The sequence below is a fragment of the Bombina bombina genome, chromosome 7, assembly GCF_027579735.1.
Source record: "Bombina bombina isolate aBomBom1 chromosome 7, aBomBom1.pri, whole genome shotgun sequence".
Classification (NCBI taxonomy): Eukaryota; Metazoa; Chordata; class Amphibia; order Anura; family Bombinatoridae; genus Bombina; species Bombina bombina.
Window position 1 is genome coordinate 464830158 of NC_069505.1, and position 17974 is coordinate 464848131.

General features: G+C 36.9%; 1 protein-coding gene across 1 annotated transcript in view; it reads right to left on the bottom strand.

The window, feature by feature from the left end:
- The window catches only part of LOC128666743 (gastrula zinc finger protein XlCGF26.1-like), a 95773-nt gene that overhangs the window by 44095 nt on the left and 33704 nt on the right, over positions 1–17974 (bottom strand). Inside the window, exon 2 of the mRNA XM_053721499.1 lies at positions 8006–8113. Within this exon, the coding sequence (XP_053577474.1) occupies positions 8006–8113 (108 nt within the window). The remainder of the gene's footprint in view (positions 1–8005; positions 8114–17974) is intronic.

The window sequence follows — 17974 nt, forward strand, 5'->3', positions numbered from 1 at the left end:
CGTTCAATCTCCAAGCAGTCAGCTGGAGTGAAACCAGATTCGGATGTTCGAACGGACCCTGAACAAGAAGGTCTCGTCTCAAAGGTAGCTTCCAAGGTGGAGCCGATGACATATTCACCAGATCTGCATACCAAGTCCTGCGTGGCCACGCAGGAGCTATCAAGATCACCGACGCCCTCTCCTGATTGATCCTGGCTACCAGCCTGGGGATGAGAGGAAATGGCGGGAACACATAAGCTAGTTTGAAGGTCCAAGGTGCTACTAGTGCATCCACTAGAGCCGCCTTGGGATCCCTGGATCTGGCCCCGTAGCAAGGAACTTTGAAGTTCTGACGAGAGGCCATCAGATCCATGTCTGGAATGCCCCACAGGTGAGTGACTTGGGCAAAGATTTCCGGATGGAGTTCCCACTCCCCCGGATGCAATGTCTGACGACTCAGAAAATCCGCTTCCCAATTTTCCACTCCTGGGATGTGGATAGCAGACAGGTGGCAGGAGTGAGACTCCGCCCATAGAATGATTTTGGTCACTTCTTCCATCGCTAGGGAACTCCTTGTTCCCCCCTGATGGTTGATGTACGCAACAGTTGTCATGTTGTCTGATTGAAACCGTATGAACTTGGTCCTCGCTAGCCGAGGCCAGGCCTTGAGAGCATTGAATATCGCTCTCAGTTCCAGAATATTTATCGGTAGAAGAGATTCTTCCCGAGACCAAAGACCCTGAGCTTTCAGGGATCCCCAGACCGCGCCCCAGCCCATTAGACTGGCGTCGGTCGTGACAATGACCCACTCTGGTCTGCGGAACGTCATCCCTTGAGACAGATTGTCCAGGGACAGCCACCAACGGAGTGAGTCTCTGGTCCTCTGATTTACTTGTATCTTCGGAGACAAGTCTGTATAGTCCCCATTCCACTGACTGAGCATGCACAGTTGTAATGGTCTTAGATGAATGCGCGCAAAAGGAACTATGTCCATCGCCGCTACCATCAACCCGATCACTTCCATGCACTGAGCTATGGAAGGAAGAGGAACGGAATGAAGTATCCGACAAGAGTCTAGAAGTTTTGTTTTTCTGGCCTCTGTTAGAAAGATCCTCATTTCTAAAGAGTCTATAATTGTTCCCAAGAAGGGAACCCTTGTTGACGGGGATAGAGAACTCTTTTCCACGTTCACTTTCCAGCCGTGAGATCTGAGAAAGGCCAGGACAATGTCCGTGTGAGCCTTTGCTTGAGGAAGGGACGACGCTTGAATCAGAATGTCGTCCAGGTAAGGTACTACTGCAATGCCCCTTGGTCTTAGCACCGCTAGAAGGGAGCCTAGTACCTTTGTGAAAATCCTTGGAGCAGTGGCTAATCCGAAAGGAAGCGCCACGAACTGGTAATGTTTGTCCAGGAATGCAAACCTTAGGAACCGATGATGTTCCTTGTGGATAGGAATATGTAGATACGCATCCTTTAAATCCACCGTGGTCATGAATTGACCCTCCTGGATGGAAGGAAGAATAGTTCGAATGGTTTCCATCTTGAAAGATGGAACCTTGAGAAACTTGTTTAAGATCTTGAGATCTAAGATTGGTCTGAACGTTCCCTCTTTTTTGGGAACTATGAACAGATTGGAGTAGAACCCCATCCCTTGTTCTCTTAGTGGAACAGGATGAATCACTCCCATTTTTAACAGGTCTTCTACACAAAGTAAGAACGCCTGTCTTTTTATGTGGTCTGAAGACAACTGAGACCTGTGGAACCTCCCCCTTGGGGGAAGTCCCTTGAATTCCAGAAGATAACCCTGGGAGACTATTTCTAGCGCCCAAGGATCCAGAACATCTCTTGCCCAAGCCTGAGCGAAGAGAGAGAGTCTGCCCCCCACCAGATCCGGTCCCGGATCGGGGGCCAATATTTCATGCTGTCTTGGTAGCAGTGGCAGGCTTTTTGGCCTGTTTTCCCTTGTTCCAGCCTTGCATTGGTCTCCAAGCTGGCTTGGCTTGAGAAGTATTACCCTCTTGCTTAGAGGACGTAGCACTTTGGGCTGGTCCGTTTTTACGAAAGGGACGAAAATTGGGTCTATTTTTCGCCTTGAAAGGCCGATCCTGAGGAAGGGCGTGGCCCTTACCCCCAGTGATATCCGAGATAATCTCTTTCAAGTCAGGGCCAAACAGCGTTTTCCCCTTGAAAGGAATGTTAAGTAGCTTGTTCTTGGAAGACGCGTCAGCCGACCAAGATTTCAACCAAAGCGCTCTGCGCGCCACAATAGCAAACCCAGAATGCTTAGCCGCTAACCTAGCCAATTGCAAAGTGGCGTCTAGGGTGAAAGAATTAGCCAATTTGAGAGCATTGATTCTGTCCATAATCTCCTCATAAGGAGGAGAATCACTATCGAGCGCCTTTATCAGTTCATCAAACCAGAAACATGCGGCTGTAGTGACAGGGACAATGCATGAAATTGGTTGTAGAAGGTAACCCTGCTGAACAAACATCTTTTTAAGCAAACCTTCTAATTTTTTATCCATAGGATCTTTGAAAGCACAACTATCCTCTATGGGTATAGTGGTGCGTTTGTTTAAAGTAGAAACCGCTCCCTCGACCTTGGGGACTGTCTGCCATAAGTCCTTTCTGGGGTCGACCATAGGAAACAATTTTTTAAATATGGGGGGAGGGACGAAAGGAATACCGGGCCTTTCCCATTCTTTATTAACAATGTCCGCCACCCGCTTGGGTATAGGAAAAGCTTCTGGGAGCTCCGGCACCTCTAGGAACTTGTCCATTTTACATAGTTTCTCTGGGATGACCAACTTTTCACAATCATCCAGAGTGGATAATACCTCCTTAAGCAGAATGCGGAGATGTTCCAACTTAAATTTAAATGCAATTACATCAGGTTCAGCCTGTTGAGAAATGTTCCCTGAATCAGTAATTTCTCCCTCAGACAAAACCTCCCTGGCCCCCTCAGATTGAGTTAGGGGCCCTTCAGAGATATTAATATCAGCGTCGTCATGCTCTTCAGTAACTAAAACAGAGCAGCCACGCTTACGCTGACAAGGGTTCATTTTGGCTAAAATGTTTTTGACAGAATTATCCATTACAGCCGTTAATTGTTGCATAGTAAGGAGTATTGGCGCGCTAGATGTACTAGGGGCCTCCTGAGTGGGCAAGACTCGTGTAGACGAAGGAGGGAATGATGCAGTACCATGCTTACTCCCCTCACTTGAGGAATCATCTTGGGCATCATTGTCATTATCACATAAATCACATTTATTTAAATGAACAGGAATTCTGGCTTCCCCACATTCAGAACACAGTCTATCTGGTAGTTCAGACATGTTAAACAGGCATAAACTTGATAATAAAGTACAAAAAACGTTTTAAAATAAAACCGTTACTGTCACTTTAAATTTTAAACTGAACACACTTTATTACTGCAATTGCGAAAAAACATGAAGGAATTGTACAAAATTCACCAAATTTTCACCACAGTGTCTTAAAGCCTTAAAAGTATTGCACACCAAATTTGGAAGCTTTAACCCTTAAAATAACGGAACCGGAGCCGTTTTAACACTTTAACCCCTTTACAGTCCCTGGTATCTGCTTTGCTGAGACCCAACCAAACCCAAAGGGGAATACGATACCAAATGACGCCTTCAGAAAGTCTTTTCTAAGTATCAGAGCTCCTCTCACATGCGACTGCATGCCATGCCTCTCAAAAACAAGTGCGCCACACCGGCGCGAAAATGAGGCTCTGCTTATGCTTTGGGAAAGCCCCAGAGAAATAAGGTGTCTAATACAGTGCCTGCCGATATTATAATATCAATAAACCCAAATAAAATGATTCCTCAAAGCTAAATATGTTTTAAAACTGAATCGATTTAGCCCAGAAAAGTCTACAATCTTAATAAGCCCTTGTGAAGCCCTTAATTACCATCGTAATAAACATGGCTTACCGGATCCCATAGGGAAAAATGACAGCTTCCAGCATTACATCGTCTTGTTAGAATGTGTCATACCTCAAGCAGCAAGAGACTGCACACTGTTCCCCCAACTGAAGTTAATTGCTCTCAACAGTCCTGTGTGGAACAGCCATGGATTTTAGTTACGGTGCTAAAATCATTTTCCTCATACAAACAGAAATCTTCATCTCTTTTCTGTTTCTGAGTAAATAGTACATACCAGCACTATTTTAAAATAACAAACTCTTGATTGAATAATAAAAACTACAGTTAAACACTAAAAAACTCTAAGCCATCTCCGTGGAGATGTTGCCTGTACAACGGCAAAGAGAATGACTGGGGTAGGCGGAGCCTAGGAGGGATCATGTGACCAGCTTTGCTGGGCTCTTTGCCATTTCCTGTTGGGGAAGAGAATATCCCACAAGTAAGGATGACGCCGTGGACCGGACACACCTATGTTGGAGAAATAAACATTTATTGTGTGTGCGCAAACCTTATGTAATGAGTCACTTAATTACTGATATATACTATGCATATATAAACATTTATTGTGTGCACAGACCTTATGTAATGCAGCATTTAATTACTGATATATACTGTGTACATATAAACATTTATTGTGTGTGCAGACCTTATGTAATGCAGCACTTAATTACTGATATATACTGTGCATATATAAACATTTATAGTGTGTGTGCAGAACTTATGTAATGCAGCACTTAATTACTGATATATACTGTGCATATATATATATATATATATATATATATATATATATATATATAAACATTATTGTGTGTGCAGACCTTATGTAATACAGCACTTAATGACTGATATATACTGTGCATATATATATATATATATATATATATATATATAAACATTATTGTGTGTGCAAAAAAGAATGATGTGATATTGCAGCGCTGAGAAATACCCTAAGCTGTGAAACACAAAAAGGGGTCTAACCAATCCCCTAAGAGGACAGATTCTAAAAACAATGGTAGTGATCACAGCGCCAAACGGCCTAAGGGTAAGTACACACACACGTCTAGGAAGACTGATTAGATTTATTGTATACAAAATAGTACTGATAAAATTAATAAAAGCAGAAGTCTAAAACTAAAATAAAACTAAAATAAACACAAAAACAATTTACCAGTTGGTGGGGGAAACTGTTACATTAACCCCGCTGGCAACACTGTAAAAATAACTTAAATGAGTGAGCTAAAAAGTATACTATGACACAATCGTACAATAAGACCCTTCCCTAGAAATTGGGTGTTCCGGGGTATGTCTATCCGTGGGTGAGCACGGTCGAATACCACCTACTAAATCAAACCGTTAAATGATGGCAGCAATAAACGTTGGTGACACCGTTTAAGAGCCTATAATGCTGATAAGTAAAGTGCTAGAGATGTAGCACAATAGATGTCAGTGTGATTATGGATCCATATCTAAGGATTGGCCGCAGTGGAGATCCTGAAATTGGAGTGCTTGACAATCGCCGCACTCGAATTGGAATCTCTGATGCTGACCCCTGACTACAAGGGAGTCTGTGAAACCAGGATTGTGCTAGGTGTATAGCAAAAAAAAATTCCAACAAAAAACAAGGTGGGTACAAGCAAAATAAAGTAAGAGTCTTGATAAAGGTCTTGTGAGGACCGAAACGCGTAGACGACACATTGGTAAGCATCTTTCTGATTATTCTCTTTTTGAAAAACTTTGCCACTCTATGTTTTATTTTTTATTTTAGGGATCAACGGTATTCTCATAGACACAGCTGGACTCTCTAAAGGATTTCCTGGATAATCCTCTTCCAGCTACCATCACTTTTTTCACATGGAAAAAGACCTATAATGGAACATTTCTAATTGACTAATAGACTGTTGTGTCTGTTTATTATTTTTTCACTGACACACTGACGTTTGAATCAATTTTGTACTTCTCATTTTTTCCTCACCTTTTTTCCTTTTTTTGCCCAACAGAAGTTTCTCTGGATTATTTAGTGCTAGCGCACAGTTTTTATTTTTATTGTTACAGATTTTTATTTTTATTGTTACAGATTTTGAACTGACTCTGCTCACTTGCACATACCCATTCACTGCAGTGCTCCTTGTTATCCTTTGTTGAATACCACTTTTTATCCTTTGTTGATTATTGTACACGATCTGTGTAACTAGTGCTAGCATTGTTTATCACTTATTTGGATTTCACCCACTTGGTTCACTATTACACTGATGTATAGATTTGTGTAATTACTGCTAGGATTTTTTACTGCTTATACTGCTTATTTTGCTTGTACCCACCTTGTTTTTTGTTGGAAATTTTTTTTGCTATACACCTAGCACAATCCTGGTTTCACAGACTCCCTTGTAGTCAGGGGTCAGCATCAGAAATTCCAATTCGAGTGCGGCGATTGTCAAGCACTCCAATTTCAGGATCTCCACTGCGGCCAATCCTTAGATATGGATCCATAATCACACTAACATCTATTGTGCTACATCTCTAGCACTTTACTTATCAGCATTATAGGCTCTTAAACGGTGTCACCAACGTTTATTGCTGCCATCATTTAACGGTTTGATTTAGTAGGTGGTATTCGACCGTGCTCACCCACGGATAGACATACCCCGGAACACCCAATTTCTAGGGAAGGGTCTTATTGTACGATTGTGTCATAGTATACTTTTTAGCTCACTCATTTAAGTTATTTTTACAGTGTTGCCAGCGGGGTTAATGTAACAGTTTCCCCCACCAACTGGTAAATTGTTTTTGTGTTTATTTTAGTTTTATTTTAGTTTTAGACTTCTGCTTTTATTAATTTTATCAGTACTATTTTGTATACAATAAATCTAATCAGTCTTCCTAGACGTGTGTGTGTACTTACCCTTAGGCCGTTTGGCGCTGTGATCACTACCATTGGTTTTATTATTGTGTGTGCAGACCTTATGTAATGCAGCACTTAATTACTGATATATACTGTGCATATTTAAACATTTATTGTGTGTGCTGAACATTTGTAATGCAGCAATTACTGATATATACTGTGCATATATAAACATTTATTGTGTGTACAGACCTTTTGTAATGCGGCACTTAATTACTGACATATACTGTGCATATATAAACATTTATTGTGTGTGCAGACCTTATGTAATGCAGCACTTAATTACGGATATATACTGTGCATATATAAACATTTATTGTGTGTGCAGACCTTATGTAATGTAGCACTTAATTACTGAGATATACTGTGCATAAATAAACATTTATTGTGTGTGCAGACCTTATGTAATGTAGCACTTCAAATACTGATATATATTGTACATATATAAACATTTATAGTGTGTGTTCAGAACTTATGTAATGTAGCACTTAATTACTGAGATATACTGAGCATAAATAAACATTTATTGTGTGTGCAGACCTTATGTAATGCAGCAATTAATTACGGATATATATATTAAGTCACCACATCAAACATATATATGATGCACTGTAATTCCCCTATCTCCATTTTCTTTTTTGCCTCCATCTGGGGGGTTCAACCCCCAAGGTTCACACACACACATATATATATATATATATATATATATATATATATATATATGCACATACACATACACACACACACATATACACGCGATTATATATGGGAATAGATATATACAGATATATATTTAAACATATCTATTTATAAATACCTGGAACATATTCTGCTATGTGCAGAGCATTAGAATGTGAAATATTTACAGTAAATGCATAGTTAAACCCTTTATTGAATATGAATATTGTATAAATAAATATTTTGCTTCATTGCCTTCTATGGGGGAATACGTTAACATGTGCAATATCCTAAGCTGTTTTTTTTTGCGCACATCAGGTTTGCACAAGTGAAAACGTTTTACTCTCAACCATGCACACAAAATGCTTACTTATAGCTGAGTTAGCGCACGAGTGGGAGCGTTAAATAGCGCTTCACTTGTAATTTGGCCCTATATGGGATGTAATATGAAGTGACTTTACTAACTTTATCTACAATTGCAATTAACATATTTATCCCTCACCTGCTAATGACGGTGACAATGGTTCCTCTACCCGAGTATCCTCTATGTCTCTCTGCTCTTCAGGTTCTTCACACTTTATTGTAACGTGCACGTTTTCCTCACAGATCCCTGTTTTTTTCCATAAAGATTTTTTTTTAGTTTAGTTGTCCCATGCAATAGTTTGTTAATGGTTCATTACTGCACAGACTTTAGCCATCTGCAGTCTTTCTGGCAAGTACTCACACAAGCTATATGCTGTATCTTTACAAAATCATATTCCCAAAACCACAAAATGTAGGATTATCTATCTAGGTTATCCAATAAAAATGACTTAAGATAAAAGGCAACACTACAAGTCCTTGTATGTTGGGTGCTATTTTGTTCATTTGTTAAAATCAAAATCGGCTAGATTACGAGTTGTGCGTTATGAGTAAAAAAGCAGCGTTAAGCCTCTCATAATGCTGCTTTTTTACTACCGCTGCTATTACGAGTCTTGCAGATTTAGGGGCACCGCACACTTTTTTGGCCTTACCGCAAATCAACTTACGCAAATTGCGTATAGTCTTTTTTCAATGGGACTTCCATAGCGCCGGTATTACAAGCATGTCCTGGGAGGCCAAAAAGTGAGTGGTACAGCCTATCCCGTCGAGATTCATAACACATTCTAAAGTCAGTAGTTATGAGTTTTACACTACAAAGCTGTAGCATAAAACTCATAACTAAAGTGCTAAAAAGTACACTAAACACCAATAAACTACCTAAACCTCCCGCATCGCAAACACTAAAATAAAATTATTAACCCCTAATCTGCCGCTCCCGACATCGCCGCCACTAGAATACACATATTAACCCCTAAAACGCCGCACTCCCGCCTCGCAAACACTAGTTAAATATTATTAACCCCTAATCTGCCGCCCCCAACATCGCCGCCACCTACCTACATTTATTAACCCCTAATCTGCCGCCCCCAATGTCGCTGTCACTATACTAAATTTATTAACCCCTAAATCTAAGTCTAACCCTAACCCCCCCTAACTTAAATATAATTAAAAGAAATCTAAATAAAAATTACTATAATTAAGTAAATTATTCCTATTTAAAACTAAATACCTATAAAATAAACCCTAATCTAGCTACAATATAACTAATAATTACATTGTAGCTAGCTTAGGGTTTATTTTTATTTTACAGGCAAGTTTGTAGAATAGTTACTAAATAGTTATTAACTATTTACTAACTACCTAGCTAAAATAAATACAAATTGACCTGTAAAAAACCTAACCTGTCTTACACTAACACCTAACCTAACCCTACAATTAAATAAATTCCCTAAATTCAATACAATTAGCTAAATTACAACACCCCCCCCCCCCCACTAAATTACAGAAATTAATAAACAAATTACAAGATCTTTAAACTAATTACACCTAATCTAATAGCCCTATCAAAATAAAAAAAGCCCACCCAAAATAAAAAAAACCTACCCTAAACTAAACTACTAATAGCCCTTAAAGGGCCTTTTGCGGGGCATTGCCCCAAAGAAATCAGCTCTTTTACCTATCAAAAAAAATACAAACAACCACCCCAACAGTAAAACCCACCACCCACACAACCAACCCCCCAAATAAAATCCTAACTAAAAAAAACCTAAGTTCCCCATTTCCCTGAAAAGGGCATTTGGATGGGCATTGCCCTTAAAAAGGCATTTAGCTCTATTGCAGCCCAAACCCCTAATCTAAAAATAAAACCCACCCAATACACTCTTAGAAAATCCTAACACTAACCCCCGAAGATCCACTTACAGTTTTGAAGAGCCGACCCATCCTCAACAAAGCCGGGAGAAGTCTTCATCCAAGCGGCAAGATGTCCTCAATGAAGCCGGCAGAAGTGGTCCTCCAGACAGATGCCAGAATCGGAATCTAATGGACGCCATCTTGGATGACATCATTTAAAGGAACCTTCATTGTAGAAGAAGCCGTTGATTGAAGAGGATGCTCCGCGCCAGATGTCTTGAAGATGGAGCCGCTCCACGTCAGAAGGATGAAGATAGAAGATGCCGTCTGGGTGAAGACTTCTGCCCATCTGGAGGACCACTTCTGCTGGCTTCGTTGAGGACATCTTGCCGCTTGGATGAAGACTTCTCCCGGCTGCGTTGAGGATAGATGTCGGCTCTTCAAAACTGTAAGTGGATCTTCGGGGGTTAGTGTTAGGATTTTTTATTTTAAATCATTTTTATTGATATTTAAACAATACAAAAGAATAAACAAGACCTTCACAGACTTAATGACAGATAGTTCAATAAGACCAATATTAGTAGACAGTAACTAAGATTTCCTAAAAGCATTTAAGACATTTACATTTGTATCGCTATAAAGATGGAATTAATTGGTCGATTACTCCTTAAATAACGGCTACCATGCATCTTGTCTGTCAGTTTGTCTGGGGGACCTGAGTGGGGTAAGGACACCCACTCATTCCCATATTAACCAAAAAATGTATCAAGATCTTGAATACAAAGGGAGTACAGAGAAAAAGTTGGGAAAATCAAAGGGGGGAGAGAAGAAGATAAGACGGGAAGATGAAGAAGTGTAAGAAAAAAGAGTGCCTCCCGACCATGACACACCCAGTGGAATTTTCATCAATAAGGATCATATTATGGTTAACCAAAGGATGTATAAAGGCATATAAGATCTCTGCTGTATTGGGTTTATTGACAATTCAAAGTGTTAGGATTTTTTAAGGGTGTATTGGGTGGATTTTATTTTTAGATTAGGGTTTGGGCTGCAATAGAGCTAAATGCCCTTTTAAGGGCAATGCCCATCCAAATGCCCTTTTCAGGGCAATGGGGAGCTTAGGTTTTTTTAGTTAGGGTTTTATTTGGGGGGTTGGTTGTGTGGGTGGTGGGTTTTACTGTTGGGGTGGTTGTTTGTATTTTTTTGACAGGTAAAAGAGCTGATTTCTTTAGGGCAATGCCCCGCAAAAGGCCCTTTTAAGGGCTATTGGTAGTTTAGTTTAGGCTAGGGGTTTTTTTTTTATTTTGGGTGGGCTTTTTTATTTTGATAGGGCTATTAGATTAGGTGTAATTAGTTTAAAGATATTGTAATTTGTTTTTTATTTTCTGTAATTTAGTGTTATTTTTTTTTTATAATTTAGCTAATTGTATTGAATTTAGTTAATTGTATTTAATTTAGGGAATTGATTTAATTGTAGTGTAGTGTTAGGTGTTAGTGTAAGACAGGTTAGGTTTTATTTTACAGGTCAATTTGTATTTATTTTAGCTAGGTAGTTATTAAATAGTTAATAACTATTTAGTAACTATTCTACCTAGTTAAAATAAATACAAACTTGTAAAATAAAAATAAAACCTAAGCTAGCTACAATGTAACTATTAGTTATATTGTAGCTAGCTTAGGGTTTATTTTAGAGATAAGTATTTAGTTTTAAATAGGAATTATTTAGTTATTAATAGTAGGTTTTATTTAGATTTAATTAAATTATATTTAAGTTAGGGGGTGTTAGGGGTTAATAAGTATAATATAGGTGTCGGCGATGTCGGGGCGGCAGTGGGGGTGTTTAGACTCGGGGTTCATATTACGGTGTTAGGTGTAAACATAAAATGTGCTTCCCCATAGCAATCAATGGGGCTGCGTTACTAAGCTTTACGCTGCTTTATTGCAGGTGTTAGACTTTTTCTCAGCCGGCTCTCCCCATTGATGTCTATGGGGAAATCGTGCACGAGCACATAAAACCAGCTCACCGCTGACTTCAGCAGCGCTGGTATTGAAGTGCGGTACGGAGCTCAATTTTGCTCTACGCTCACTTCTTGCCTTTTAACGCAGGGTTTCTGAAAACCTGTAATACCAGCGCTGTAGGAAAGTGAGCGGTGACAATAACGTTGAAGTTAGTACCGCACCCCTCATAACCAAAACTCGTAATCTAGCCGAATGTAACTAAAGATTTATTCTCATGACTAAACTACCCTGTCTCATGATAAAACAATGTAACTAAAGACTTATTCTCATGACTAAACTACCCTGTCTCATGATAAAACAATGTAACTAAAGACTTATTCTCATGACTAAACTACCTTGTACCATGATAAAACAGTGTAACTAAAGACTTATACTCATGGCTAAACTACCTTGTCTAATGATAAAACAGTGTAACTAAAGACTTATTCTCATGACTAAACTACCTTGTCTCATGATAAAACAGTGTGACTAAAGACTTATTCTCATGACTAAACTACCCTGTCTCATGATAAAACACTGTAACTAAAGACTTATTCTCATGACTAAACTACCTTGTCTCATGATAAAACAGTGTAACTAAAGACTTATTCTCATGACTAAACTACCTTGTACCATGATAAAACAATGAAACTAAAGACTTATTCTCATGACTAAACTACCTTGTCTCATGATAAAACAGTGTAACTAAACTACCTTGTACCATGATAAAACACTGTAACTAAAGACTTATTCTCATGACTAAACTACCTTGTACCATGATAAAACAATGTAACTAAAGACTTATTCTCATGACTAAACTACCTTGTACCATGATAAAACAATGTAACTAAAGACTTATTCTCATGACTAAACTACCTTGTCTCATGATAAAACAGTGTAACTAAACTACCTTGTCTCATGATAAAACAGTGTAACTAAAGACTTATTCTCATGACTAAACTACCTTGTACCATGATAAAACAATGTAACTAAAGACTTATTCTCATGACTAAACTACCCTATCTCATGATAAAACAATGTAACTAAAGACTTATTCTCATGACTAAACTACCCTGTCTCATGATAAAACAATGTAACTAAAGACTTATTCTCATGACTAAACTACCCTGTCTCATGATAAAACACTGTAACTAAAGACTTGTTCTCATGACTAAACTACCTTGTCTCATGATAAAACAATGTAACTAAAGACTTGTTCTCATGACTAAACTACCTTGTCTCATGATAAAACAGTGTAACTAAATACTTATTCTCATGACTAAACTACCTTGTCTCATGATAAAACAATGTAACTAAAGACTTATTCTCATGACTAAACTACCTTGTCTCATGATAAAACACTGTCACTAAAGACTTATTCTCATGACTAAACTACCTTGTACCATGATAAAACAATGTAACTAAAGACTTATTCTCATGACTAAACTACCTTGTACCATGATAAAACAATGAAACTAAAGACTTATTCTCATGACTAAACTACCTTGTACCATGATAAAACAATGTAACTAAAGACTTGTTCTCATGACTAAACTACCTTGTCTCATGATAAAACAATGCAACTAAAGACTTGTTCTCATGACTAAACTACCTTGTCTCATGATAAAACAGTGTAACTAAAGACTTATTCTCATGACTAAACTACCTTGTCTCATGATAAAACAATGTAACTAAAGACTTATTCTCATGACTAAACTACCTTGTCTCATGATAAAACAGTGTAACTAAAGACTTATTCTCATGACTAAACTACCTTGTCTCATGATAAAATAATGTAACTAAAGACTTATTCTCATGACTAAACTACCTTGTACCATGATAAAACAATGTAACTAAAGACTTATTCTCATGACTAAACTACCTTGTACCATGATAAAACAATGTAACTAAAGACTTATTCTCATGACTAAACTACCTTGTCTCATGATAAAACAGTGTGACTAAATACTTATCCTCATGACCAAATTACCCTGTCTCATGATAAAACAGTGTAACTAAAGACTTATTCTCATGACTAAACTACCTTGTCTCATGATAAAACACTATAACTAAAGATGTATTCTCATGACTAAACTACCCTGTCTCAAGATAAAACAGTGTAACTAAAGACTTATTCTCATGACTAAACTACCTTGTCTCATGATAAAACAATGTAACTAAAGACTTATTCTCATGACTAAACTACCTTGTCTCATGATAAAACAGTGTAACTAAATACTTATCCTCATGACTAAATTACCCTGTCTCATGATAAAACAGTGTAACTAAAGACTTATTCTCATGACTAAACTACCTTGTACCATGATAAAACAGTGTAACTAAAGACTTATTCTCATGACTAAACTACCTTGTCTCATGATAAAACAGTGTAACTAAAGAATTATTCTCATGACTAAACTACCCTGTCTCATGATAAAACAATGTAACTAAAGACTTATTCTCATGACTAAACTACCTTGTCTCATGATAAAACAGTGTAACTAAAGACTTATTCTCATGACTAAACTACCTTGTCTCATGATAAAACAGTGTAACTAAAGACTTGTTCTCATGACTAAACTACCCTGTCTCATGATAAAACACTGTAACTAAAGACTAATTCTCATGACTAAACTACCCTGTCTCATGATAAAACAATGTAACTAAAGACTTATTCTCATGACTAAACTACCCTGTCTCATGATAAAACAGTGTAACTAAAGACTTATTCTCATGACTAAACTACCTTGTCTCATGATAAAATAATGTAACTAAAGACTTATTCTCATGACTAAACTACCTTGTACCATGATAAAACAATGTAACTAAAGACTTATTCTCATGACTAAACTACCTTGTACCATGATAAAACAATGTAACTAAAGACTTATTCTCATGACTAAACTACCTTGTCTCATGATAAAACACTATAACTAAAGATGTATTCTCATGACTAAACTACCCTGTCTCAAGATAAAACAGTGTAACTAAAGACTTATTCTCATGACTAAACTACCTTGTCTCAAGATAAAACAATGTAACTAAAGACTTATTCTCATGACTAAACTACCTTGTCTCATGATAAAACAGTGTAACTAAATACTTATCCTCATGACTAAATTACCCTGTCTCATGATAAAACAGTGTAACTAAAGACTTATTCTCATGACTAAACTACCTTGTACCATGATAAAACAGTGTAACTAAAGACTTATTCTCATGACTAAACTACCTTGTCTCATGATAAAACAGTGTAACTAAAGAATTATTCTCATGACTAAACTACCCTGTCTCATGATAAAACAATGTAACTAAAGACTTATTCTCATGACTAAACTACCTTGTCTCATGATAAAACAGTGTAACTAAAGACTTATTCTCATGACTAAACTACCTTGTCTCATGATAAAACAGTGTAACTAAAGACTTGTTCTCATGACTAAACTACCCTGTCTCATGATAAAACACTGTAACTAAAGACTAATTCTCATGACTAAACTACCCTGTCTCATGATAAAACAATGTAACTAAAGACTTATTCTCATGACTAAACTACCCTGTCTCATGATAAAACAATGTAACTAAAGACTTATTCTCATGACTAAACTACCCTGTCTCATGATAAAACACTGTAACTAAAGACTTATTCTCATGACTAAACTACCTTGTACCATGATAAAACAGTGCAACTAAATACTTATTCTCATGACTAAACTACCTTGTACCATGATAAAACAGTGTAACTAAAGACTTATTCTCATGACTAAACTACCTTGTCTCATGATAAAACAGTGTGACTAAATACTTATTCTCATGACTAAACTACCTTGTACCATGATAAAACAATGTAACTAAAGACTTATTCTCATGACTAAACTACCTTGTCTCATGATAAAACAATGTAACTAAAGACTTATTCTCATGACTAAACTACCTTGTCTCATGATAAAACAATGTAACTAAAGACTTATTCTCATGACTAAACTACCTTGTCTCATGATAAAACCGTGTAACTAAATACTTATCCTCATGACTAAACTACCTTGTCTCATGATAAAACAGTGTAACTAAAGAATTATTCTCATGGCTAAACTACCTTGTCTCATGATAAAACAGTGTAAGTAAAGACTTATTCTCATGACTAAACTACCTTGTACCATGATAAAACAGTGTAACTAAAGACTTATTCTCATGACTAAACTACCCTGTCTCATGATAAAACAGTGTAACTAAAGAATTATTCTCATGGCTAAACTACCTTGTCTCATGATAAAACAGTGTAACTAAAGACTTATTCTCATGACTAAACTACCTTGTACCATGATAAAACAGTGCAACTAAATACTTATTCTCATGACTAAACTACCTTGTACCATGATAAAACAATGTAACTAAAGACTTATTCTCATGACTAAACTACCTTGTACCATGATAAAACAATGTAACTAAAGACTTATTCTCATGACTAAACTACCTTGTCTCATGATAAAACAGTGTAACTAAAGACTTATTCTCATGACTAAACTACCCTGTCTCATGATAAAACAATGTAACTAAAGACTTGTTCTCATGACTAAACTACCCTGTCTCATGATAAAACACTGTAACTAAAGACTTATTCTCATGACTAAACTACCCTGTCTCATGATAAAACAATGTAACTAAAGACTTATTCTCATGACTAAACTACCTTGTCTCATGATAAAACAATGTAACTAAAGACTTATTCTCATGACTAAACTACCTTGTCTCATGATAAAACCGTGTAACTAAATACTTATCCTCATGACTAAACTACCTTGTCTCATGATAAAACAGTGTAACTAAAGAATTATTCTCATGGCTAAACTACCTTGTCTCATGATAAAACAGTGTAACTAAAGACTTATTCTCATGACTAAACTACCTTGTACCATGATAAAACAGTGCAACTAAATACTTATTCTCATGACTAAACTACCTTGTACCATGATAAAACAATGTAACTAAAGACTTATTCTCATGACTAAACTACCTTGTACCATGATAAAACAATGTAACTAAAGACGTATTATCATGACTAAACTACCTTGTCTCATGATAAAACAATGTAACTAAAGACTTATTCTCATGGCTAAACTACCTTTGTCTCATGATAAAACACTGTAACTAAAGACTTATTCTCATGACTAAACTACCCTGTCTCATGATAAAACACTGTAACTAAAGACTTATTCTCATGACTAAACTACCCTGTCTCATGATAAAACAATGTAACTAAAGACTTATTCTCATGACTAAACTACCCTGTCTCATGATAAAACAATGTAACTAAAGACTTATTCTCATGACTAAACTACCCTGTCTCATGATAAAACCGTGTAACTAAATACTTATCCTCATGACTAAATTACCCTGTCTCATGATAAAACAGTGTAACTAAAGACTTATTCTCATGACTAAACTACCTTGTCTCATGATAAAACAATGTAACTAAAGACTTATTCTCATGACTAAACTACCTTGTCTCATGATAAAACCGTGTAACTAAATACTTATCCTCATGACTAAATTACCCTGTCTCATGATAAAACACTATAACTAAAGATGTATTCTCATGACTAAACTACCCTGTCTCATGATAAAACCGTGTAACTAAAGACTTATTCTCATGACTAAACTACCTTGTCTCATGATAAAACAGTGTAACTAAATACTTATTCTCATGACTAAACTACCCTGTCTCATGATAAAACACTATAACTAAAGACTTATTCTCATGACTAAACTACCTTGTACCATGATAAAACAATGTAACTAAAGACTTATTCTCATGACTAAACTACCCTGTCTCATGATAAAACAGTGTGACTAAAGACTTATTCTCATGACTAAACTACCTTGTACCATGATAAAACACTGTAACTAAAGACTTATACTCATGACTAAACTACCTTGTACCATGATAAAACACTGTAACTAAAGACTTGTTCTCATGACTAAACTACCCTGTCTCATGAAAAAACACTGTAACTAAAGACTTATTCTCATGACTAAACTACCCTGTCTCATGATAAAACAGTGTAACTAAATACTTATTCTCATGACTAAACTACCTTGTACCATGATAAAACAATGTAACTAAAGACTTATTCTCATGACTAAACTACCCTGTCTCATGATAAAACACTGTAACTAAAGAATTATTCTCATGACTAAACTACCCTGTCTCATGATAAAACACTGTAACTAAAGACTTATTCTCATGACTAAACTACCC